This window comes from Sturnus vulgaris, chromosome 27, assembly GCF_052056855.1.
Source record: "Sturnus vulgaris isolate bStuVul1 chromosome 27, bStuVul1.hap1, whole genome shotgun sequence".
In the NCBI taxonomy this organism is placed as follows: Eukaryota; Metazoa; Chordata; class Aves; order Passeriformes; family Sturnidae; genus Sturnus; species Sturnus vulgaris.
In genome coordinates, this window is record NC_142269.1 from 750286 (window position 1) to 775000 (window position 24715).

The window sequence follows — 24715 nt, forward strand, 5'->3', positions numbered from 1 at the left end:
TGATCTGACCTTCCCCATGGAATCTAACTCACGCTGCATTGATTTTGGCATTTTACTACCAGAGTTACAAAGGGACCAGAAAGACCAAATTACTAAAATATAAACAGTTTTTACACTGGGTAAGACTCTGCTATTATCCCCCACAAGTCCAAAATTAATTTTCTACACTTGGGTTAATAAAAAACAACTACCAAAATACAGCAGATTTTTCAGTGCTTTGTTTCACACCGGTAGCTCAGCTCTCCAACTTGGAGCATAATGTTTCAGCACTTATAAAAGCTGGAGAATTCAACAGCAGAACTGTGTGATCTTGTGCTTTCATCCTTTCCTCTACTTTTTTATTATTTAAACAGTCGTTATAGAAGGGACCTCTGAAATTGTACTCACGGAGCAATGCAGAAATCTAAGTTGTCTACTTAATACCTAATGCTTAATAGATTTGCCAAGATACTGGAGAAGAAGGGCTAAGCATTTCTTTGTTTTAATAACAGTTAGAACTCTTAAGAGCAGGCAGGTAGGAAACATTCATACCCTCTTGCTTTCATCTGTGGAGCCAAAACTTTCTGCTTAGTCAGCAAAGCAGCTCAAAGTACTTACACACAGCTCACACTCTTTTCCCCCCCTAAACATCCTTAGTTTAGGTTCCTATTGTTGTGCTGCATCAAAATAATAAAGCACTATGAAGTTTCCAATATTTGCATTGGCACAATTATTTTCATTCTAGCCAAATTCAACATGAATCCCAAACTTCTGAGTACAAATGGAGAATACTGAGAACTGGAATAGCTCTAGTGTAATAGCCAAATAGCAAGCACCAAAGTATCCCAGGTCTTGGCTGTTAAGAGTGCTGACACACCAGGAATCCTCAGCACTAAGGAAGTCCCAAAACTACACAAACATATACTGCCCCCAGTCTGCTATTTCAGAGGGTAAAATGAAAGCACCAGAAACAAATCCTCATACCCCCAGGAAATACAGGCTTTACTCTTATTATTGGAGCTATTTTCTCTTATTTACAGAGATGTTCAGACTTGCTGTGCCATCTCAGTAGTGCTTAGCCACTGCAGCTATTTGTACGTAGCATTTGAAGAAACAAGTGGTTTGCTTCTCTGTCCTAACAAAAATTGAAGACTTGGTGCAAGGTTTTTTGACACATATTTGAAGGAAATTTGACCCCTGAAGAGAAGGGCCAGCACCTCAAAAATCTCAACTCTGACGTCTAATGCAAGCCAGATGCACCATGAGCTGTCCTCCCTTCTTCCCCCCCTAACTCACATAGCATTGAGAAAACAAAACTCTGCTTCCTGCAGATCCAGATTATACCAGATTGCCACTCCCAAATTACCTTATATACTTCACTGAAGCCACCTCTACCCAGAAGATGTAGCAACAAGTATCTATCATTTAGCGTTGGATGGTCTTTAAATCTGGTGAGAAAGACACAGTTTAAGAAGACAGAAATAATAATGATATCCTCTGCACAATAAATTACAGCTACCGCACAGCTAAAAAACTGACAGAGAAATATAATCGTGTTAATAATCGACACATTTGATGCTGTTTGATCACTCTGCACCAATGAAAAACTATTTAATGGTACCTTGATGCATTTGGAAGCCTTTGTCTTACATGAACGTCAAGCTATAACTGTAACATCCCACAATCAAGTGACTATTGAGTTATACCATCAATTTAAAAAGGATTAAGTGTTTCCCATTATGAAAAGATTGTTTCTCATTATGAAGAGAACAAATAAAAAATTACTTTAAGTTCTTATCCCTGAATCCCATGTGCTTACTGTGAATTATCTTCATTGTGTATCCTTTTCAATTCCCTGATGTGCAGATTTCTAACCCTCTCTAGCCGTTCCAGCTCCGCCTGGATCTCTGCTTCTTCCTGCACAAGATAAAACCAAAAAGGAAATCACAACACTCTGTAAGATACTGCAGGTAGTGTTTCCACCTGATTTATGGAAACACAAATGAAATTCCACTTCTGAAGAGGTTATTAGCATAAAACTTGTCTGGGAGATCAGAGAGATGGTCAGAGTCAATTTGCAGTCATGTGGCAAGTAACAGGAATGAAAACTGACTGGGCAATTCTGTTCACACTACACAGACAGAAAGAGATCTCCTTTACACATCCTTGTTTGTAATAGTTCCTGTAATTAAGAAGCCTTGCTGCTGTGGTCTTGTTCCTTCCCTGAATAAGTTCTATGCAGCTGTTTTTGAAGGAATTTCAGTTCTGGTGGGACAAGAGAAAGAAGACAGACCTCAGCAGTAAGAGCAGGGATGTCATGATGCCACATGGGATGGGGCAGTGTCTGGACAGGATGGGAAGTGTGAGAGAATGACATTATATTCTACTAGTAGTAACTGCTAAAGCAGGTCAGAGTGTTCCTCAATGTCATGTAGTGTTTGTCTAGCTGGAAGTTTTGGTGCCCTCAAAAACGACACAAGAATTTACCTCACTGTGGCCAGGGCTGCAAACCTCAATTCAAATGTGCTCCCTGAGCAGTACAATTTGTGTATGTGACACTGTTACCCATCTGTCTTGTGACTCTGCTCCTTCCCTTTCCAACAGGTTCTATTTTTAGACATAAAGAATGAGCCGGTTTCCAAAAGTGGAGAAGGATAAGCACAGCTTCAGACAATGCCACGATCCCAACACATTACTTCATTTTCCATTAAGGTCCATTTCCAAATGGATTCCTCCAATCCAGGGTGGCAATGTTACATGCCAGGATAGATGGACCTGCAGTTAATCCCCTGGAGCAATGTGGAAGCTGTAGAGCCAGCATGCCTGCAGCATTCTCCTGCCCATATCACTTCACTTTGTTCACAGGTCAATAAAGCATAATGGGCAGACTGCCAGCAGATTCTGGGTGTGCAGTAACTTTCCCTTTCACAGAAAATAATGAGAAGTATGGATGCATTAATGAGGCCTTGCATTCAGCTTGTGTGTCAAGGTTACAAGAAAAAAAACTAATGAGCACCACCTGAGAAAGGAAGGGGCACTCCAGCAAGACACTTGGTTCTTCTTTGGTTCATTTCCAAAAGAAAACTCCTTGGCCTTAGCAGAGATCGCACCAAACCAGGAAATGGCAGAAGACATCTACTTTTTTCCAGTATTTCATCTGTTGAAGTGTCCCAGAAAACTTATTTATAAGTCACTGCAATCACTTTCAAGGTAACCAACAACTTATCTAAATATAACCTCACTTGCAGGTACAGTTCCTACTGAGGCCAAAGTATTTGAGAACAAATGTACATTGCAGCTGCCTGAACAGGACTGGTTTTTAACAGCCCAAGAGATTTTACTGGACTGATAACGTTGGTTACTCAATATTGTAAAGAACTGGAAAAGTCAATGACTGTTGCATTTTTTTGCTGTGCTCTTATAATTTTCTTCCCTTGGTGCATTCCTTACTGTTTCCCCATGTTATACACATTCAGAGTCCAGCACTAGGCATGTCACAGTGACAGAAGATGTATCAAAAAAGTAGAACTCTGCATGAAATCCTAACTGTAAGGAGGCAGAAATAGATTTATTGAAGCAAAGAACATGTGTGAATAACACCACCCTGAAAAAGTTATTACAAAATCCTGGCTATTCCTTCCAAGTGCAAAACCCTCTTGATTATCAAATGAGTAGTGATCTCTAAAGAGAAATGCTCTCATTCACAGAAAAAGCCTTTGCTGCAAATAGTCCTTACCTTTTTAAGATGACCTAGTCGGAGTTTGAAGATTTCCTCCTGTTCATGGTATTCTGCTAATGTTAACCTGCATAAAAAAAGAAAGACTCAACACATTAAGTTTCCAAACGTGATTAAAGTGAACAATCTGCAGATGTACATTGTCAGTGGAAGTAACAACTCCACGGAGTACATCAACAGCCAGTGTGAAATTTTTTACATGAACTCTACAACCTATACCTTTAACAATAAGTCTAAAGGAGAACAAAGCCTTAAATCTCAACAATATCCATTAATTTTAAATTCAAGTCCCAAATAACACCTATCTAGGCTACTGACTGACTTTTATCGAAGACAGCTAAATCATAATCTAAATATAGAAAAGTGAAGCCAATATATTCCATATCTTATTTTTCCATGTCAAGTTTGCTTTAATGACTCGTTTCCATATTTTTCTTTGTAATAAAAGCTGGATAATACAACCAACTATTCATTCTGAGACTAGAAGCACACCTATCCACACGGCCGCTGGAAACAGAACAATGACCTGGGATTCAGAACTTTTTCCTGTTTCAGGCTCTGCAAGGTGACTTCCAGGGAAACCTTGGGAAATTTACTTTATCATATTTTTGACCTCACGTGTAGTTAGGAGAAGCAATGGATAAGGGGAATAATCCCTATTTTATTGACAGTAAATGATGTGCAAAGTTTCTGCTCTAGGTGGCTGGTCAAAAGAAGTTTAATGATGTTCTCAATGTCTTCCATTCCAAGCACACGTAGGACAATGCACGGCCTTACACTAAAACACTGACAGAGCCCATCACTAGTGAAATGAAATGACACACAGATGTTTGGGATTAGAAAAATCAATCACTATATAAACAGTCTCATTACTACCAACAAGGAATTTGGTAAAAGCATCACATGTGAACATGATGCCCTTATCAGCTGCATCTGTTCACTCTGTAAACAAGACCTGCATGTGACAGCATACAAATATCTTCTTTTAAACCTAAACTGAGTTCAAAGCATATCCCAAGAGGATTTCTCCAACAGCAGTTATGCTCTACACAGTACTTCACACAAGGTTATTGCAGGAGGCCAGAGCATCAACACCTCAACTTCTTTCAAGGGAGGGGACCAAGTTTTACGTCTGTGCAGGGAGACCTTATTCAGTAAATTGAGAGGAGAGAGCATTCAGCTCATCAAGTGCTCATCTTGAAATGTCCCAGCTTCCGTCTGTTGATAATGTACAGAGTCCAGGTACTTGAAACAAGACCTAAAGCAGTTGATATCTGATAAATTTAATGGAAAACTCATAAGCCAAGTTCTCTATGAAAGAATCTCGAGCAGAAGGAACTGCTTATTACAAATTAAAAAACAAACATAAAAAACAAATCCAGTACCAAAAATGGTCACATGTTGTCTCATTTCATACAAAATGAGGGCCCTGAGCTGGATTTGATGATCCTTAGGAATCCCCTCCAACTCAGGATATTCTGTGATTCTATGATTCTAATTCACACACACAGACTGAATGTTAATTAGATTCAGATAATCTAAAAGACCATCCCAAAAGTCTTTCTGATTCTGTGATTCTTTTCTTGTGTTGCTGTGTAAGGAATAAAGAGAAAACTGAATAAGCCAGCAACAAGGTTTGCACATATGTTCATGCACATATAATAAACTCCATCAGTCTACTCATTTGGGCAGGGATGTAACTAGCACCATCAGGCTAACAAGGCCCAAAATAGCCTACCACAGAAATCATGACAAAAATCAAGGGAGCTCTGAGACAAACACTGCCCTGTTTCACAGAAACATGCTGGAAGCACCCTACCCACCTCTAGTGCAGCTGAAGGCTGCCCTAATGAATCTCAACCAGCCCCAGCAGATTAATCTTCCTGAATGAAAACTCTTTTCTTATTCACACACTAGGAAACTCGTTTTGGGAGGGCTTGTGTTTAAATTTTTATGACAGGATTTTCCTCTCCTTTTTAAGATATGGCAACAACCAAAAACCAAAGAGGAATCAAAAATCAGAAAATAATTGGTCTGTCTACTTCTCATTCAAATTTTAGAAACATTTCTATTTAAATGGCCTAAAAGTCAGCCTCTGTAAGAGTTCCATAATGAAAAGCCTCCCTCCAGAAGCCATAAAATTTTGTTACTGATACACAATAGTCCAACAATTGCACTTACTGGATAACTAATGATTAAGCAAGTAGTCAGTGTCCAGCTGCTACAGATGACCTGCAAAACCCCCAGTGTTTTTACTGTGCTCCACTTGAACCATATCCATACCCTGGCAAGCAGTTTTTATCAAGCACACGAAAAGAAGCTTTTCTAAACCACGAAGAAATCACCTTAAAATGTGCCAGTGAAGAATGATAAACCAGCAAGAAATAGAGAAAGATTTGAGGGGCCAAGAGGCTTCCTGGCAGAGCACGGTAAAGCCGGATTATGCCAAGGCAGGCTCACAGCACAAGCAGAAGCATCACAGACATGACCAGGATTCCTAGGGCACATCAGGACCTGTGCTGGCATGAAAGCTCATCCTGCCCTTTGGAAGTGAAAGGTTGCCACAGTGAATAGCAAAGTTTCAAAATATCCATTTACAGACTTTCTATTTGTTTCTCCCAGCTCAAACGTGGCAATACAAAAGGATGACTTTTAAGTTTTATTTAGTTCTTTTCAGGTTCCCTTGGCCAGAACGAGGGGGAAACGTCTCCAACCAACTTAGTTATTTGCAGGAAGCACACTGTGGTCTCCAAAACAACCCACCTAATCTGCAGGTACCTGTAACCCATTTTGGGGGCAGAGCCCTGGATCTGAGGGCACCCTGAATATCACGATGCATCCAGCCTTGTGCCATCTCTGCTGAGACTGTGAAGGCAGTGGGAGCTTTTGCTTCATATCATATATCCTTTTAAAGATTAAGACCAAGAATTCAAATGGCTTCTGGAACTTTGAGGTCAAGTGAAGTCCAGGGGATTTAATAATGAAAAATGAAAAATCTCAATGAGGGTTATGGTATTAGCCTACAGCAAAAAAATGAAGTCTAAAAAGGGAACTAGGAGTAGGTAGGGCTAAATCTCTGACTAAATGTATTTCCAACTCACAAAAGCTTCTGAAAAAATAATGTTCTAAATTTCTTTTGAGCCCCAGCTTTACTCTAGAAGAATATCAAGTCTCTTAGAGTATCAGTAACTTCAAGAGAGGCAGGAGGGGGAAAAAAAAAAATCCATGAGAAGAGTAGCACTTTTGCCATCTCTGAGCCACGTATGTGTGAAGAACTGTTTTGGAGAACAGGCCAATGCTCAATGCATTGTCTCTATAGAGAGCATCTTATTCCTTCAGCATCTCAAATGAATTGTTTCAAAACTCTTAGCTCAGAATTCTCCACAGTAAATACACAGAAATCAAGGCTTCTAAGTGTGACAATTTTGTTTTCCTTAAAAAAAAAAAAAAAAAAAAAAAAAAGCACCACATATACCCTGACACTGCTATCAATTCTGAACTTGCAACACTGAAGTCACAGCCCACTTTTTAAACCTGACCACAACAGGAATACTGAAAAAATTACAGGACTCATAAAAAAATAAAGTTAAACTCATACAACGTCTGGACTCCGCAATGATCCTTGTTTTACTTCAATGAGAACTATTTAAAACTGAAGCCAGATGTTGCTGAATGCCAGGCTAATTTCACAACATTCATTTGTACATGGAGTGAAGCTTCGAGGCAAGGGCAAGATTCCATTTCCCAGGAGATATTCTGTCCTCTAATCAAAGCATGTGGCTTTGCCACGCACCAAGAAGGCCACAGAACCTACGTTTCATTTTCTGCTCCGTTGGTCTTGTTCTTGCGCTGCTTCTGCTCGGTGCTTGCTGGCGGGGTCTGGCCCATCGCCGGTGGCTTCCGCTTTGCCAACATTTTTCGTTGTCTTTCTATTTCTTCCCGCTGGGAATTTATCCTTTCCTGCTGCCTGAAAAGCAGAGAGGAGAAAAAACATGACACAGATAATTAAGGGTGTGCACTTGGTTGTCTTCAGCATCTGTTCTCACCAGATTTGAGCCATGAATTTCAAATCAGTTGTACTTGTAAGATTTGTAACAAAATATTTTTGTACAGAAAAGGGGGATGTGCCAAACATGATGAGTCAGAGTTTTAAAGATTTTTACATAAAACGGTATTCTTTTCCTGGCTCACAGAAATCTTTCAGTAGGTGAAAGGTTTAATTCATGCAGAGGACATCCAAAGGAGTTGCTAAAGCCACGGAAACCTGGGATCCATGGCAAGTTACTAACTTTCCACACACTTTTCCCTAGAAGCCTCTGTTTGAAATCTCAGACTTTCTTGTTAAAACTATTCCTGAAGTCTGGCACTGTCTGAGAAAGTATCCTTACACTTCAAAAGTACAGTTAAACTATCCTAAATTCTCTGGAATATAACCAACATCATTCCCAAGATAAAAAGACCACCCTGAAACATTTTACAGTAATAAAAGTACTCTTGAAATTTCAAGTCTAAATGACCTAAGCATTCGCATACCTAATTCCCTTTTAAAAAGGGACTGAGACTGCAGGTAAGTATTCCAGAAGTACTTTTTCCACGTCTTATAGCACGAACTAAGGAAGAATTATAAAGTTCTTAATCTGTGCCTAACAAGAGTTGCACCTCCCTATCAGACTACAGAGAAGTGATGTGATTTTACAGGCTCACACATAGCTCTCTAGTACAATTAATTTGCTAAGTCCTACTTAAAGGTCTAGGCCAGGTGAGAATTGACTGGATATTTCCATTAACATCCTGCATAAAGGATCTCTGATCTTCATTTCCAGGTTTCTGCAGCCTCTTTGATCACTGTTACCAGAAGGCAAAACAAGTTAAATAGTATGGATTTTCTCTTTCAAGCTTCTCCACTTTCTACTTAAGGAAAAAAAAGTGCAAGCTAATTAGCTTTCTTTGACTAATATATGCAGGGATGGAAATTAAATTGACTAACTCACGATACATGTGGGATTTTGGTTCAACCCCTCCACCCCAAGCACTACATATCTGGGGGTGGGTGCACTGATGATTCCTGGCAGGTAACAACAACTGAAACCATTTCATTCCAGTTCAAGCCTCTGGAAGTTTCAGTGGAAGTGGATTTCTCACTTCAGTGTGAAAAAGTTCCCCATTGTCAGGAGTTCCTATCTGATCCTTCCATGCATCAGTCACACCATTCTCACATCCTGACGTGCAAGACATTACACACAATTGCTAGGGTCTTTTTCCATTTCTGCCTCTGAAATTAAAGACAATCCTGTTTGTCCTCACTTGATGAGGTTCTGGAAGGCATAGCCATCTGTCCACTGCTCGGTGAAGGACGCGCCGTGCCGCACCGTGGTGAAGTGCCCCAGCCTCAATCGATCCTGCATGCTCTTATCTCGGCATGCCATCTTCTCCTGCTTTGACTGCAAGCAAAATAAAGTCATGTAAAAATACAAGCCATAAATTAGTAGCTAAGGGCTGTGCTACATTTTAAATCACCATCAATTCTTTCTACTTTCTATTATATCAGTTCTGATTATGTGAAACCCAGCTGAATATCATTGATCAAACTATTGCTGGTGCTTTGCACTTGTCTGGCAGGCATTTGCTCACCTCCATCATGACATTTCAGCCTCACTCTTCCCGCCTGATGACTGCCTGGGCAGCTTACCCATCCTATGATCAGTTGATATCAGCCTGGCTGTAGGATTAAAACTATCCCTTTGGATCAGTAGCTTAGCTAGAGTGCATGCCCGGCCCTGACCAGGCCCCTGTTCAGGAGATGAAGAAAGAAAATGTACCTTGAATCGCTATTCAGACTAAGATATAGTGATCAGCCAGCTCAGTCCTACTCTTGTACCATGTCCAAAGTAACAATCTCAGCTAGGTCACCACCCTAGAAAGGGGAACCCTGCTCAGCCAAGAATCAGCTCTGCGACAAAATCAACTCAGACAGCATGTCCCAGCCAGCACCTGGGTAGCTTTGCCCATCCAGTGCCCACAAACAATCGGTGTAACTGGCCAACAGATGAAAGAACAAACGAACCCCCACACTGTTTAACCATCAGGAAAGCTGGAAATCTTCCAATACTGAACAAGGTTGAATGCTGGTGAACCTGGCACTGTCCCCAGGGTGTTGTTTTCAGTGTTACACAACGCAAGCATCTCCAACTTTGCCATTTTAAAGAAGGGAAGGTCTAAATCACCTGCCCATGTCCCAGAGCTTATCTGCAATTTCACTGCACAATGGGACACTGCTCCCTGCATTCCCAGAGCTGCATGGAGTTGCTTTTCAAGTGTATGGGTTTCCAAATCAAGCAATGCCTGCTGCATTTAGAGCTCTTTCATTTATGCAAGCGATCACTCTGCCACTGTGCAAAGCGACCCAAATCTGAACATTCTGAACCACTTTAGTCTTTGAATTACACTCCAGTTTGCAGAGAAATTATTTAAGACAGGATTCCAGATATCTTTTATCACTAAAGCAACAGGAGCAGGGTTTTGCTGCTAAGACGATAGAGATGCTTTCAAGGACATGAACTATGACTACATGACTATGCAGAGATGTCTCCTGCTCACCTTTTCTATAAGAAGCTTCTTGCTCATCGTTACGCATCGATTCAACCGCTCCTTGTACTTCTCCAGCATCTTTTGCTGCTCATCTATCTGCCGTCTCAAATCACAGTTGGCCTAAAAGTGAACAGAGAACAAAGCCTGTGACTTTAAACCACTTAGAAGAGCCAAACTAAGAATCACTTTGGAAGAAGTTTCTCCAACTAGCTGTGGGGATCAGATTAAAGTCAGCAAACCGGTACGATTTTTTTCACTAAACGAATGTTTAGTGAAACATTCAAGACAAACTCTTAAGTTTTTAACTAACATCTTAACACCCCTCTAGAACAGAGAAGTTCTGTTATCTTGGTTTACATGTAAGGAACTAAGGTACAAAGAGACTAAAGACAAGCAAAAGTTTTTTGTTTTTTGTTGTTAAACATTTAAGACCTTGCCACAGTTATGAAGTCTCAAAATAGCTTAGTCATTGCTGGATTACGCTCCCTCTTTAGCCCACAATATTGGCAGAGGAAAAGGATGGAGGAACTCTTTGTATTTTCAGTTAAATTCTTGTCTGAGTCACTTTCCATTGGCCCTTCTGCACAGACTGCTCCCAGTGGCAGCTTCATACCTCCACCACAGCATGTAGCAGGACTGTATGTGCAACCATTTTCACTAACAGAGTTAAATGTAACCATTTCCCTTCCAACTAATAGTCTGGTAAAAAACAAAAGAAATTAATTACAAAAAAAAAAAAAAAAGGATTGTTTCATGCTTCATGGATTGTTTCCCATAAACTGACATGTGCCCTATGTCTCCAATGAACTTGACTAAGCTCTTTCACATGCTGAGACCAGACATATACAAAGCTTTCCCTCTACTCCCTTTAATGAGCTTTCTAATGCTTTTCAACACTTCACAAGAGCTGCCTCTCCAGCTGATGAAAGCTAAGTCAATTAAAACTCCTTGACTAAGACAAGATCCTTGATTTGAAGGTATTTATCTTTTACTGAAGAATACTAGTAGGTTAAGAGCTTTATTCTTTTAGTTTGACCAAAGGATATTCTCATCTCTATACATGTCTGATTCTCCTGAATGAGCATTTCAAAACATAGCTTCCCAGGCTACTGGACATGCTGCCAAACAAAAGGCAGAGTCAGATCTTCAGGACTTAGAAGAAGGGAGCAACTGGGTGGAGGGAAAAGGGAGGAACCATCCATGGAAGTGTTAAAAAAATGTGCGGATGTGGCACTTGAGGACATGGTTTTGTGAGAACACAGTGGTGCTACACTGATGGTTGGACTCTGTGATCTTCAAGGTCTTTTCGAACCATAATGATTCCATGATTCTGTGAATTTTGCAGAGAAACCCATTAGGTTAGCCAGCAAAATACATAAATGTGCAACAGATCAAAGGGAGGCCAGGACTGCTGAGAACACAAACAATTGAGCTACAGCAACTCTGCACTGTATATCCCCAGACACTGCTTCAGTTCAAGCAGGTTCAAACAGCGTCCACAGGCTAGACAATTATCCTGCCAGTAAGAGATCACTGGATTTTTCTTACCTTGCAAGTGTTGGTTCTACAGCTGGTATACAAGCCCCTGCTCTGCAGCCTGGCTGGCACAAGCATTCTAAGTACCTTTAAACAGCAGCTTTTAGAAGAGTTGTCCCACTTTAAATACTTACTCTTAATAAGTCATCTATCCTCCCCTCCTTCTTCTCCAAGTCGGAGTTCTTACTGTTTTCTAGTGCAGATATTTTTTCCATTGTGAGGTCAGACTGTAGGAAAAAATCACCATAAACTATGTTTAAGGCAAATGAGTAATGTTTCTAACAGTCAGCACTAACATCCCAGTGTACCCCCTCTGATCTGAACTGCTGGGTCGCAGAACTGATCCCTTGCATCCTGGCATTCAGTGGAAGAAATGTTCTCTATTATTAATTTTGTTGTTGCATGGTGGGCTCGTCCAGCACAGGAGGTGCAGTCAGCCAGCACAGAGCTCTGACGAGCACAAACTGGTAACTCTCAACAGCCTAAAATATCCTGTGTCCTATGAATTTTACATTTATAGTTGAGTTTTGCACACTCTTTGGTGGTCTCTATGCAGGAGAGCTTGTACAGAAAAAAAGGCTTAAGAAAAAAAACCCACACCAAATATCAGCCCTTAGCTGGAATATCAAATTTAGGATCTTTCACAAGCAAAGACAACCATCTGCAGACAAAGACAACACCTGCGGACTCTAAAGTGGTCCTGACAGATAACAAAGGCATTCATTTTAAAATATTATAACAGACTGACAGCAAGAGTACTGGGCACAAGCTTTTGTTTCTGATAAACTGATGTATTAGAACCCACAGGGGACAGGAGCTTTATAGCTGTTGAGTGAAAACTATCTGGAAAGTTTTACTGGGTGCAGAACATCTGAAATACCCTTCAGTGAAGCAGTGAAGTGAGAGTTATACCCAGGAACAGAAGACACACACTATATTCTTTGAATATTTCCGTTTCAGCACTCTAACTAAAGTGTGGGGAAGAAAAGGGGAAGGAGTATGTATATGAACATAGAATCTAAAGTAGCCAAGTCAATAGAGAGCAAACTCTAGGACCGCACACACAGGATTTCATACCTGCAGTTAGCAGGCACCTATCCAGTTTCTGAGAAGAGACTGCAGAGACTTACCTGTGGAGTTGTTATAAAACTGTTTTCCAAATTTCAAGCTTGCCTGGAAGCCAATACTATGGAGTAAGAGACAAACCTGGCTGACTGTTGCTTCCCGACATATGCTGTATGGAACAGCTCAAAAAGAGCATCTGCCAGCATGGCATATCAAGCAAGATGGGCCTAAATCCCAAGAGACAAAGAGGTGGCCTGGGCAGGTCACCTCACCTCTGACTCGACTTGGTTCATGCTTCTTTGCCTGCAGGAGAAGCTTTGCCATGGTAGGCACCGTGCAGGATGTCTGTGGAGAACCAGATGCACCTGGTGGCCACACAGCAGAAAGTTTCTTTATTAAGTGCTGTTATTTCACTTAGGCAAGTGCACAGACCTGCCTGCCCTGTGTCCGATGAAGTCAGGATACACACTCTTACACGTGACTTCACCCTAAGTCACCTCAGAGCACTTGGGCCCTAGCACTAACTGAAAACACTGAGGAAATCAGTGTTTGACACTGCCACAAGTGACTCAAGCTGGGAATCACTGAAGTTTACCTATTTTTTAACGCTATGAATTCCAAATAAGCTTGGACGGGAAAAACCAAGAATGTGTACATGTCCTCATCATGCAACCTAACATCTTCCTAGATTCTTTCCTGCACATATATGCTCCACTGAGACCTCTGGGGAATATCATGAAGCTGAACACTGGCAGAAAGCTTGCTCAGACAATGTCTTGCAAAGAACATGGACCTTGTGAGCATGTTATGCACAGAAGAAAATAAAAACACTTTGTCTTCCTCCAGTTGGGACCACTGTTTTAAGCATGGGTGTTGGGACAAAGATTGACAATCTCTGCCAGGTTCTTTAGCTGTGGCATCATTCTCATACACAGACCTCTCTATGCACTGTCAGGAAACAGAGATCTTCCCAGACCAGAATTTTAACAATACAGACAACAAACGTGACCCCTGTGACACAACAGAGCCCAGACTTCAGCAAGTGAGTGCCCCCAGAGGGGGGATTGCTGTCCTTGGTGAACAGAGAACTTGTACCACCTGCAGGGTTAATGGAGAATGGACCCTGCCAGCAACAAAATCATCTCTGATACAGACTGGTGTGAGGAAACGATTGTTTAAAAATTGCTCAAGGGAAGACACAGAGATCTGACATGAAAATCCAAAGGAGTTTAAAAGCAGGCTTGGAGAAGAGATAAACCAGGTGCATTGCATATAAAGTTGGGCACCCTGGTAAGCAATAGAAGACAACACAGCCAAAAGAATCTCAGTAATTTAAAAGGTACCAAAAAGATAACAGTGCAGTCAGAAGAGCTACTCCTCTTCTTGACTCCAGGTCAGTGAAGTTGCTAGGAAGCACTTTCAGGAAAACACCATGTTCCACCTTGACAGGACAAACTATTCTATGAGTGCACTCTGCAGAGGTGAAAGAGCTGCCAGCCAAACCGTGGCTATTTGTACTGTAAGCAATGTGATGCACCCATGGCCCAGGGCCTGAACAGACCCAGCGCTTGAACACAGACATTCACAACTATCACTCATGTTTCCTTCTCACCTGCACTTCCAGAGAGAGGGAGAACATTGAAGATACAACAGAGCAGAAACAGACAGAGTTGAGGTGTTCCCCTCCCAAGCACAATCACACACAGCTGACAAACTGCCCACAGCTCTGACACAGAAAAGCCTCAGTAGCAGATTGGCCAAACTCCAGCAGCAGTAACTGAAAACATTCTTTACAGGCTGAGAACAAATCTCAGAGCAATTAACTTCACTCAGTAGTTACAGATGGAGTTGGGAATACTGGCTCTTCCCCCTGGAAACATCATATCCACTACCAGTGGCACCCTCTAGCTCAGCAGACAAGCTACATCAAGCTTCAACCTCGGAATATCCAAGAGCTATGTTGTCTAGTGCGCTATACCTGTGACTGTTTGTGCTGGATGGAAATCTGTTTTTGGGAAGTGCAGGAATGCTCAGTGTTCCCTGATCCAGTAGAAGATGGGCTGCCTTGCTGGGCCTGTAAAAGAAAGTTGTGTATTGTTACATGTCCCTCAGCATGTCCACCAGTGCCCATGCAGATACATTCATAATCTCCACACTGGAGCTGCAGCCTGGCCTGCACCACACTTGTATGTTCAGGTTTAAAGGATGCTTTAGAGATTCAGTTCAGTAAAAGCAGAGTCAGTGTCTTCCAAGAAGCCTGGCCCAACCTACTGAAGACCAAGCTTTTTAAAGCCTGATATAATTTGCAGCAGCTGAGACTAAGCAAGGCCAAACCAAACACTTCTCACAACAAGATTATACAAATCTTTTGCTTTTCTGCATCTATCAGATTATCCTCTCAGATGACATCATTTTGATCTACATAATATTTTGAACTGTTCACTTAAAACTCACACCATTTTATTACACAAGCAAAGCTTGGGACCTAGAACTCTTCACAAGGAAGATGAACTTACCAGAAGGTGACAGACTGGGGTCAGTAAAATCAAGGCTGCACTTGGACAGAAAAGCTTCAAATTCCCCATCCCTTAACTAGACACAGGCCTTAGGATTCAAATCTTTTCGTAGCTGCTCACCGAGACAAAAGTAAAACAGAGGCCACCTCCCCTCTGTGCCAGCTGCTCATTCTCTAGCCGCTGCTTCGCCAGCATCACCGACATCAGCGTTGGCAGAGCAGAGTGTTCCTCCTGCGGCTCCTTGGCTGTGCTGCCGTCTACCCCATACAGCGGCTGCTCCACTCGCCGCTGCAACACAGTCAAAAAATAGACAATGAACTACTTTTTTTTTTTTTTCAAAATTAAAAAAAAAAAAGCAATTCTCTGACTCTGCCAAAACTGTTGTCAGTGAAGCAGCAGCTCAGGAATGAGCAGGCAGCATGGTGAGGATCTGAGAACTCAAACAGGACTCCTGCAGTGATTGTTCCAATGGCAGACATCAACAAGGAAATGAAGTTAACAATTGAAAAAACCTAACAAATGAACACACAGGACAGAATTCCTTGTCAGTTAACACATCCTCTTCCTTTGCAAATGCATGTGCTTCAGAGTCAGTGGGCAAAATAGATTGCAGGTCCAAAAATCTACACAGGGATTTAGGTCAATGTATTCACAATTATATTTTTTTGTGTTTCTTAAGGACTCATTTTCAAACAGCCAATTTCATTATAATTGCTATTCTGGTAAAGCAAACGGAGTCAGAAGCACCAAATAGCAGCAACCTAACCATGTCTAGGACCCAGACATCAGGGTAAGCTCACTTCTGTCATTAGAGCTGGGGCCCATCTCCTGCAAGGCAAGCAAAGTACTAATTTATTCTCAAAATCCTTTAAAGGTCCATCACATCACTTAAGGGCCAGCTCCTTTCTCCTGTAGTAGATCAGTTTTCCAACTGTGGTGGAGGAACTGAGTTTACCAACAAGAATCATCTGAGCTACACTGATTACAGTACACAGCATCTCAATACCCTGGCTTCCAAAGCCACACCATCACTGCTAAAACTTGGCAGTCTGGGTAATAATCATCCAAGTCCTTCCAAGGTGTAACTCCAGGCAAGGCAAATGCCTCTCAGAAAGCAAACAGTCAGGTCAGGCTTCAGTTTTTCTTAAAAACCTACACTGCAACCTGTTTTCTGGTTAATATTACCAATTTCAAGAGTGTGCTTCCTACCCCAAAATAATGCTTGTGCATGAGAGTGGCCTTGCAAGAGTCTCAAGACCATTCTAAGATCATTCTAATCAAATGAGAAGCAAGGCAACTCAAATCAGCCAAGAGATTTGAAGAGAAGTAGTACCATCCTGAGGGCATTACAATTCCTCTGTAAGGTCTGATTGCAGAAATTTTCCAGCACAGTACAGATTAATTCAAGTCTGGAGGAGGTTTGTATCACGTGAAAGACATTTTAACACTCTGCTTCCTTCCAAGATCACACTGATACCTGTAATGGGTTAAGACACTAAATGTCCTCCAATTTTCACTCATCCCCTCATTTTTTTGGGGATTAGATCAAACCACTGGCTTTCAGTTTGTAAGAAGAGGACAGATCTTGCAAAGGCCCAGAATAGTTTGTTATGAATAAGCAAACACTACAGGTTTAGCTGCAAGAGTAAAGAACAGAACATAAGCACCTGTGTAAGGAGAGAGACAAACTGGCCTGGCTGAAACTAAGTGCAACATCTATATTCACCAGAAACGTTCTCTTCAACTTTCACCTACTCAACACATACAAGCATAGAAGAAGAAAACCAAAGGAAGAATCCACTTGTCCCATCGTGGAGCATCTAATCTACTGGAATAAAGAATTGTTCCTAATCCCTCACATAGCTGCAACATTCAGAGATGCTATTTCTTCATTAACTTCTCTTTAAAGACATGTGTTAGTGGATTAATACATGATAGGATGAAAGTCCATTCAATAAATAAGATGTATTTTAATTTTTAGAAACATTAAAAAATATCTAGAAGCGTATGTGCAGCTCTCCCTTCAAGTAGCATTACAAAGCTTCTGAAATCTAGCAACACATGGAATTCTGAGGAGTGTTCAGTGCTGGGGTTTAGTTCAGTACATTCAGAAACTGCACAAAGGTCTCTGCAGAATCATGCAATCACTAAAGACTTTGCATTTAGCTTTGGGAATACCAATCTTTCCCACAATGTCTCCAGACTTTTGTGACACTCAACAAATACTGAAAATTCTTAAAAAGGGGTCCAGCTAATGGTAAAAACTAAAGCTCAGGCAATAGAGCCTCTGAATTTGCTAGTTGCAACAATTTTTTTTTAGCTGCTCTGTCCTAAAATGGTTTAAAAACACTGGTTATTTCTTCACATCTAGACCTCACAGAAATGCTGCAAGTGGAATCACAAACCAAAAACCAGCACCAGGTGTGCACGTACACACATTTGTCTTCAAGCTTTTGCTAATGCCCCTTGCAATTCATGTGCACACAAACAGAAGTAAAAGGCCTTCCCAAAATAATTGTGGTAGGCACATTGTTCAAGATACCCAAGGGGTTCAGTCAAGATCAGAATATCCCTGACTAGTGCTGCACAAACACACAACATACTCCCAACTGCATGGAGAAGTTCATGTGCTACAGTGGAATACAGGGTAACTAACAGGTCAGTTCCGCCTTTATGAAGGACCAGCATCCCTCTGTACCCACACAGCATGTTAGAAACATTCATCCTGTACAATTTAAGCTCAGATACTCATGTCAGCTACAGCTCGACTAGTCACTGTCCCAGGGTCCTAGACATGGCTTTGCTCTCAGAACCCAGTTTCAGATTTAAAATGGAGAACAAGCCAAAATCACTTACCAAGAGACACTTCCCTGTCCAGAACCTTGTATTACCTGTCTGAAGCATGGCCACCAAGTTAACTGATGCCAGGCCACCAGCTGTGTCCCCAAGAACACTCACCGGCAAGGGGTTGGACAGGGAATGCTGCGGAGAGGATCTGGCGACGGGCGGCACGCTTCTACCGGGACTGGTTCCTGGGCCACTGCCCCCAGCAAACTGGGCACACAAACACATTTGATCATCAGGAATTCCACATTTACCAAATCTAACACACATAGAAGAAACACATTTCTCTTAAAAATAAAGCCTTATAGGCTTCAGAGAATAATTTACATAAACTGAACATAAATTAAGAGGAAAGCCTTAATGTTCACAAAGTTTTCAAAATAACAGAAGTACCTAAGACAAACACTTGCATTTGCACGCTCGGCCATAGATCAGTTATTTACTCTCTGGAATTGGGAAGCCCATTCCCTGTGAGGAGATGTGTCTGACGTGCACCACAGGAATGGCAGAGTATGTCCATCTCCACTGAAGCACCTGTGCAAGTCAATGTTAAGTGGCAGGACAGGTAAAGAGCTGGGGAACTGCTCGAGTTGGTACTGAAACCCCTATAGTGTACCACTCATAAAAAAAATGTACCCAGGAAAGCAGTAATTTCTGACTCCAGGTTACTCCATAAAATGAAGAACAAACTTAAGAGAAGAACTGCAGTTCTGGATTGTGCAGCCCTAGAAAAACTTCAGATATTATGCAGAGCAAAAGAATACTGATTTTTAGCATGTCCACCACTGTTCTGGGGAGGGGTTTGGCCCCTATCGTGCCAGCCTCTAATGGGAAGTTTTTCTTAAGAGGGAACCCTGTAAACGACTTCCCACTCCAATCAGCAGGATTGTGTAGGTGGGCTCTTTTGCAACACTGGACCCTTATCAAAATTGTTTGCAAATCTAGAGATGTCCTCAACTGAGATAAAGGTTCCAATGGATATCAACCTCAAACCTATACTTAAGTGAAAAAATATGCCCTATCAACTGTTCAACTAAACGTTAATTTAAAAATCAACTTCCTCATATCCTCTGCCTAATCAGATATGAGCATATCAGATTGACATAATCAATCCACGATCCCAATGATGGATCAGTAACACTCGTCCCATCACAAACTTCTATCTACAGATTTTGCAAAATGTGAATTAAGGCAGATTTGTCAATGCAAAGATTCTTACCTCAAAATAATCACTAATTTTATGTCCTCTAGGAGTGCCTTTCCCTAAAAAGGAGAGCAAAGGATTAAAATAAGAGTTGTACTTTTAAGAAGAGAAGTTACCATGAAAAAACTCCTCCTACATTTTGACACTCCTTTTCCTGTTCAGTGCAACACCTATCACAACAAAGCTTCTGCACAACAAAACCCCATCCCAGGGTTACAGCTCTTGTGCTGTTTTTGGGAAGCTCTACAGTTGACAATTCAATTAACTCTCAATTCCAAACATGTAAGATCCAATCAAACAGCATTTGCACTTGCTGAAGTACTTAGAAAACACTAAAGGTCTTGACTTTTGCATCGGTTCTCCAAAGTTTCCTTCAAGATAAGGACAGAGCAAAGGGTACTTTTACTCCTCTGCCTTCAGATAAATTACTGCATCTTACATCTCTCACAAGCATTCCTGTAAGAGTTTGAGAGATAATTAGCAGTGACTTAACATCAGCTCATTAAAACCTAGTCCTTTTTTCTTACTACCATATTATCAAAAAGCAGTTCTGTCAACACAATTCTCATTACTTTCTTGTTGAAGAATGAAAGAAATCAAAATCTGCCCATTTGCTAGAAAATCTGAACTTGGGTTGAATATGCCAGGTTTTCCACAGCACTCAGGACAGCACTGCCTGCTTGAGCACAGCTTTTTCCTAGTTTGTCATGGCGAGAACCTGCTCTAACAGGGCAGGCACACATCCTGGAAAGCAAGGAAGAGAGTACAGGCTGTATTCTGAAGTCTGGCTGCTGAATAGGTAATGACACAGGACCAAAACAACACTTCAGAGCAGCATATGAAGCCTCTGGCCAGCCTGTCACATAAAAATGCAAGAGTTTGTGCAAATAAGCCAAGTATTTTCCTGCCAATAAGGATAACAAGGCTCTCAGAAGAAAATGCACCATTATGGAGTAGTTTATAACAAGCTGCCTGACACACCATTGAGAAGAGCCATTAGTTTCCTAGGACACTGCCTGTGCACATTGTGCCCGAGTTAGCAAGCATGTGGCAATCCTGTGGCAGGGCTGGAGCATGGATTACCTTGACTGGTCTCATAGGGTTCTGCTTTCCTCTTCCTATTCCGCTGGTCATTCTGCTTTTTCTCAGGAGTCTGTTAAACAATACTTCAAAATTAATGGTACTGCAGTTTAAAGATTTAAAGAAAATGCCTAAATACAATGATCTGTTCCATATCCCCAGTGGCCTTTTCATTTCTCTGGTGCATTTGTTTCTATTGTTGGTACTTAAAGAAAGAACTGCTCTCAAAGACTTGCTACCTTCTCATAGATGTGCTGCAGGAAGGGGAGAATGCGGTTAACAAGGAGGTAAATTTATTTTTTCTATTCCAGCTGCTGCAAGCCAGCCTCTACTGTCCAGTGACCTCAGAGGGTTAGCAAAGCGAGCTCAACATTTATAAAAAGCTATGTAAACCTCTTCAAGGGGATCATAGTACTGGTACAAGGAGAATAACGATGAGAGGTTTAAGTACTAACATCCAAATCTGCAGTCCAATCACTTAAGCCAACTCACTTTGCCTGCAGGTAATACTTCTTCTCAAAGCCCACTGCAGACGCTTCAAGAACTATCCCAGGACATCAGCCAAGACAAAGCTGTTACAGATGCAGCAATTCACCCAAACTTCTGTTTGCTCCTTATCAGCTCTCATTAAAGTCAAGGGTCAGTTGCATGTGCCATTTCTGTGAGCACCCAGAGACTGGATGGGCAGCTGATCAGAGGATTTATGCACAATCAACTTATTTATGTACAGGCACAACATGGAGCACAGTTGACAGGCCTGAGGGCTCCAGAAATGTCATGCCTATCTGTCTGTACAAGGCTAGCAAACCTAAGTATGCGAGAATGGAGGAGACCCCAGCACGGTGCTTTCCCCATCACCAGGGTCACATCTGTGGCCAAACCTGCTAAGACACTGGGAAGCACTGCTGGAAGCAGCTCACTGAGGTTGCTGGAAAGATGTTTTTAAAATGACAATGGTAATGGGAATGACAAGACATCTCTTATCACAAATTGCCCCAAATAATTCCCAAGCTGTATGTTCTCCGATCAGTGCAGCCACCACTGAACTATAGCCTGGGGGCAGAGAGAAAAACACTGCAAAACACAGCTCCGGGGCAGGGAAAGCCATAGCCAGAGAGTCTCTGGTAAACCTAAGTTTCATGCTCTTTGGAAACTCAAATCTCAAGTAAAGTCTTTAAAGAGCTCTACCTCAAGACTTACACTTACTAAGCACAGAAATCAACCTCCCTCCTTTAGTAGGATAAAAAGGATAAAGTTGAATCTTAACCTGGCTGTATCCCCACAGGGTGCTTGACATCTACAGCCCCATGTTACCAGCTGGGCACTCACAGACAGAGTGTTGCTTTGGTAAGAGGATGGAGGGGACGTTAAGACAAAGGTGGTTATTGTGTCTGCAAGGTACTTTTTTAGAATAAGGGGACTCCAAAACTACCTAGAGACTTGCTGCTCCAGCCCCTGTATGTGTAAAAGTCACTGATATTGCCTCCTCAGTGTGTAGGGAAGAGCAGCTCCTCAACAGCGTTGGTGTGACTTTAACACCACAGGCTCCATTACAGCCTCCATGGAGCTGTGAGCATATTAATGAGAATCAGTTTAAGTTGTTTTTCCATTCAAGTACTTACATAACAAAAATGACATACAACATTATCTGTTACTGAAAAAGCAAGGAATGGGAGATTCGAGTACGTCAACTTGGTCAATTTATATCTCTCCACAAAAGTTCATTTAAAAAAAACCAGTTAAAACAACGAATACTAAGATTTTTTCTTTTTTACTATTAACTACATTTACTTTATGGAGTTTAAGATACTGCATTCTCAAAAGTCCCTCATACCAGTACTGTCATATAATAGAGGGAAATACGATCCAAAACTTACCTGGTAACTATGGGGGAAGTTCACAGGAAATGCCTAAGAAAATGCACTTATATTTGAGTTTTTGGTTTATTAACATAGAACTTTAGAATAAAAAATAACTACAATTAATTTTGCTGCTTTAATGAGCATTTTGAAAGTTAATCCTAAAGAATTGAGACTAACCAGGGACAAAGCATCAATTTCTACCTCCCCACACTTCCACAGAATAACCCACAAAATGCTCTGCCTTGTATAGGCTTAGGCAAACTCACATATTTTATAGATATGGCAAACTTTTCCATTAATGCTCTCTTATTATGGGTATCCAAAAATGTATCCCGTGAACTGAAAACAGCTTCCCAAGCTGAGCTTTACGAGTGCTGTGTTTCGGATTGGGTAAAATCTGCCTAGAATGGTGGAAACTTTCAAGGAGAAGCTTCATAGAAAGGTCAAAACCCTGCAGGGTCAAGCTGAATACTTCCCTGGTCCCTTTTACTCTCCAAACTAAGACGACCGTGACTGACTCTCACACAATTTCTTCCATGCTTTGAGATCGATCATGTTCAACTTAAACCCGACTACCCCCAGCAGTTATACCTGCTTACCTCCAATTCTTTATCACTCAGAGAGCCCACGCTGCACAAGCTCTGGTTGGAAGACTCACTGTTTAACGGACCCTAGTGAAAAGCAAGCAAAGACTGTTAGAAACAACTTCCCCATAAGGCAGACCCATCCCAATAAACACTCAATCTCCAGGCTAACTATGGTTACAGCAGCACCATGGGTCAAACTCCCAAACGTGGGATGGGGCACTAAGAGGCTCCAGAAGCCATTTGCAGCAGGACAGTTGGACTGTTCAACAATTTTATCTCAGAATAATGATACAACTTTTGGAGTATTTCTGCATCAGTTCATATCCTAACTGGTCTATTTACCCACATCCACAAAACAGCCACGGTGGTATTTATAGAAGCCTAAGGTTTGAGGAAGAAAACCTGATTTGTTGAGCAGCAGAAGTTCCAAGCTCAGCTCTCCAGGCAAGCATTTGCTTGACCCTGAGCTAAGCATTCAGACACATCTTCATCTAGCAAGCCAGCTATTACTGTTATGGGATGCTGGCTGCACCACTGATTTAAATGTGCTGTTTTATGCTTTTTTTAACACTAGCAAAGTGGTACAAGTGAAACTTATGTTAACAGCAGTACAACGAGTACCCATAATACAACCCTTCCCGCTTGGCTATTTTATGGACCCATAGGGGACCTGCCCGCAGAGCAGCTGCTCCCACCAGGCAAAGCAGAAACTTGAGAGGCCAGAATAGATTTGCCAAAATTGTACCCAGGTACCTCAAGAGTCTGCTGCATCTTTGCAGGCTCTGCTGGATACACATCTGCATTTTTACATATCCAAGTAGTTCGAAAATTTAAGATCTCTAATAAAACTGGTTTTAAAAGGAAAAAGTGAATCATGCAAAGTCACTGTGTTTTATCCTAACACAAAAGTATCCTCCTACAGATCTAACTTAAGAAATGAAGACAAATTTGACAAAGATGCAAAAACAAGATTCACAATTAATACTGGAATGTATTAACAGGAAGAATGACATGATAAAGCCAGTTCTCCATTAATAACTTGCAAGCATCTTTTCCCCAAGATGCATTCTATTTTAGCATTTTTAACTTTGCAGTAACCACTTCCCATCAATCAATCTTTCCTCAACGCAAAACCACTTCTCATTATACACTTGAGCAGAAGACTCAAGTGGTGGAGAAGCCTTAACACCACAGAGAAACCCCACAGCAGGTAATTTTTGTACAGACCAGTTCTCCCTCCCCTGTTTAAGGGACAAACACCATTATCAAATTGTGACATAACCTAGCTATTACTAACTCCAATTCCTAAGAAGGCATGTGCTGAAAGTAAAAGTTTACCTTCTGTGTTCACTGTGTTGCATATCAAATTTGTTTCTCCTAAAATGACATGCACAGTTGCATCAACAAAAAAAAACCAAAAAAAACAAAACCAACAAACAAAAACCAACCAAACAAAAAAACCAACCAAACAAAAAACCAAACAAAAAAAAAAACAAACAAAAACCCCAAAACCCCAAACAAGCAAAACAAAACCCCAACACTTGAATAGCTCAAGAAGCTAAACATTTAGGATTCCCTTAAGGAAAAATTGCAGGTTTACATTCTTTAAGCCATACCATTATCCCTTCAAGGGATCACACAAATAGCTCAGGACCAGAGAAATGTTTCACCTCATCTCTTCAGCAACTGTTTATTTTAAGCAAAGAAACAAGCTCCTC

At 41.3% G+C, this 24715-nt stretch overlaps 1 protein-coding gene across 9 annotated transcripts in view; it reads right to left on the reverse strand.

The window, feature by feature from the left end:
- TLK2 (tousled like kinase 2) overlaps window positions 1-24715 on the reverse strand; it is a 45546-nt gene that overhangs the window by 8894 nt on the left and 11937 nt on the right. For 4 of the 9 annotated variants that reach the window (XM_088179646.1, XM_088179647.1, XM_088179649.1 and 1 more), the window contains 13 exons: window positions 23010-23081; window positions 20552-20621; window positions 19484-19527; window positions 18277-18474; window positions 15541-15708; window positions 14883-14978; window positions 11974-12066; window positions 10313-10423; window positions 9020-9156; window positions 7530-7682; window positions 3716-3782; window positions 1799-1896; window positions 1346-1427 (listed from right to left, as the gene is read on the reverse strand). In XM_088179646.1, the coding sequence (XP_088035772.1) occupies window positions 1346-1427; window positions 1799-1896; window positions 3716-3782; window positions 7530-7682; window positions 9020-9156; window positions 10313-10423; window positions 11974-12066; window positions 14883-14978; window positions 15541-15708; window positions 18277-18474; window positions 19484-19527; window positions 20552-20621; window positions 23010-23081 (1389 nt within the window). The remainder of the gene's footprint in view (window positions 1-1345; window positions 1428-1798; window positions 1897-3715; window positions 3783-7529; window positions 7683-9019; window positions 9157-10312; window positions 10424-11973; window positions 12067-14882; window positions 14979-15540; window positions 15709-18276; window positions 18475-19483; window positions 19528-20551; window positions 20622-23009; window positions 23082-24715) is intronic. The other 5 variants (XM_088179651.1, XM_088179650.1, XM_014884803.2 and 2 more) reach the window with 3 other exon arrangements.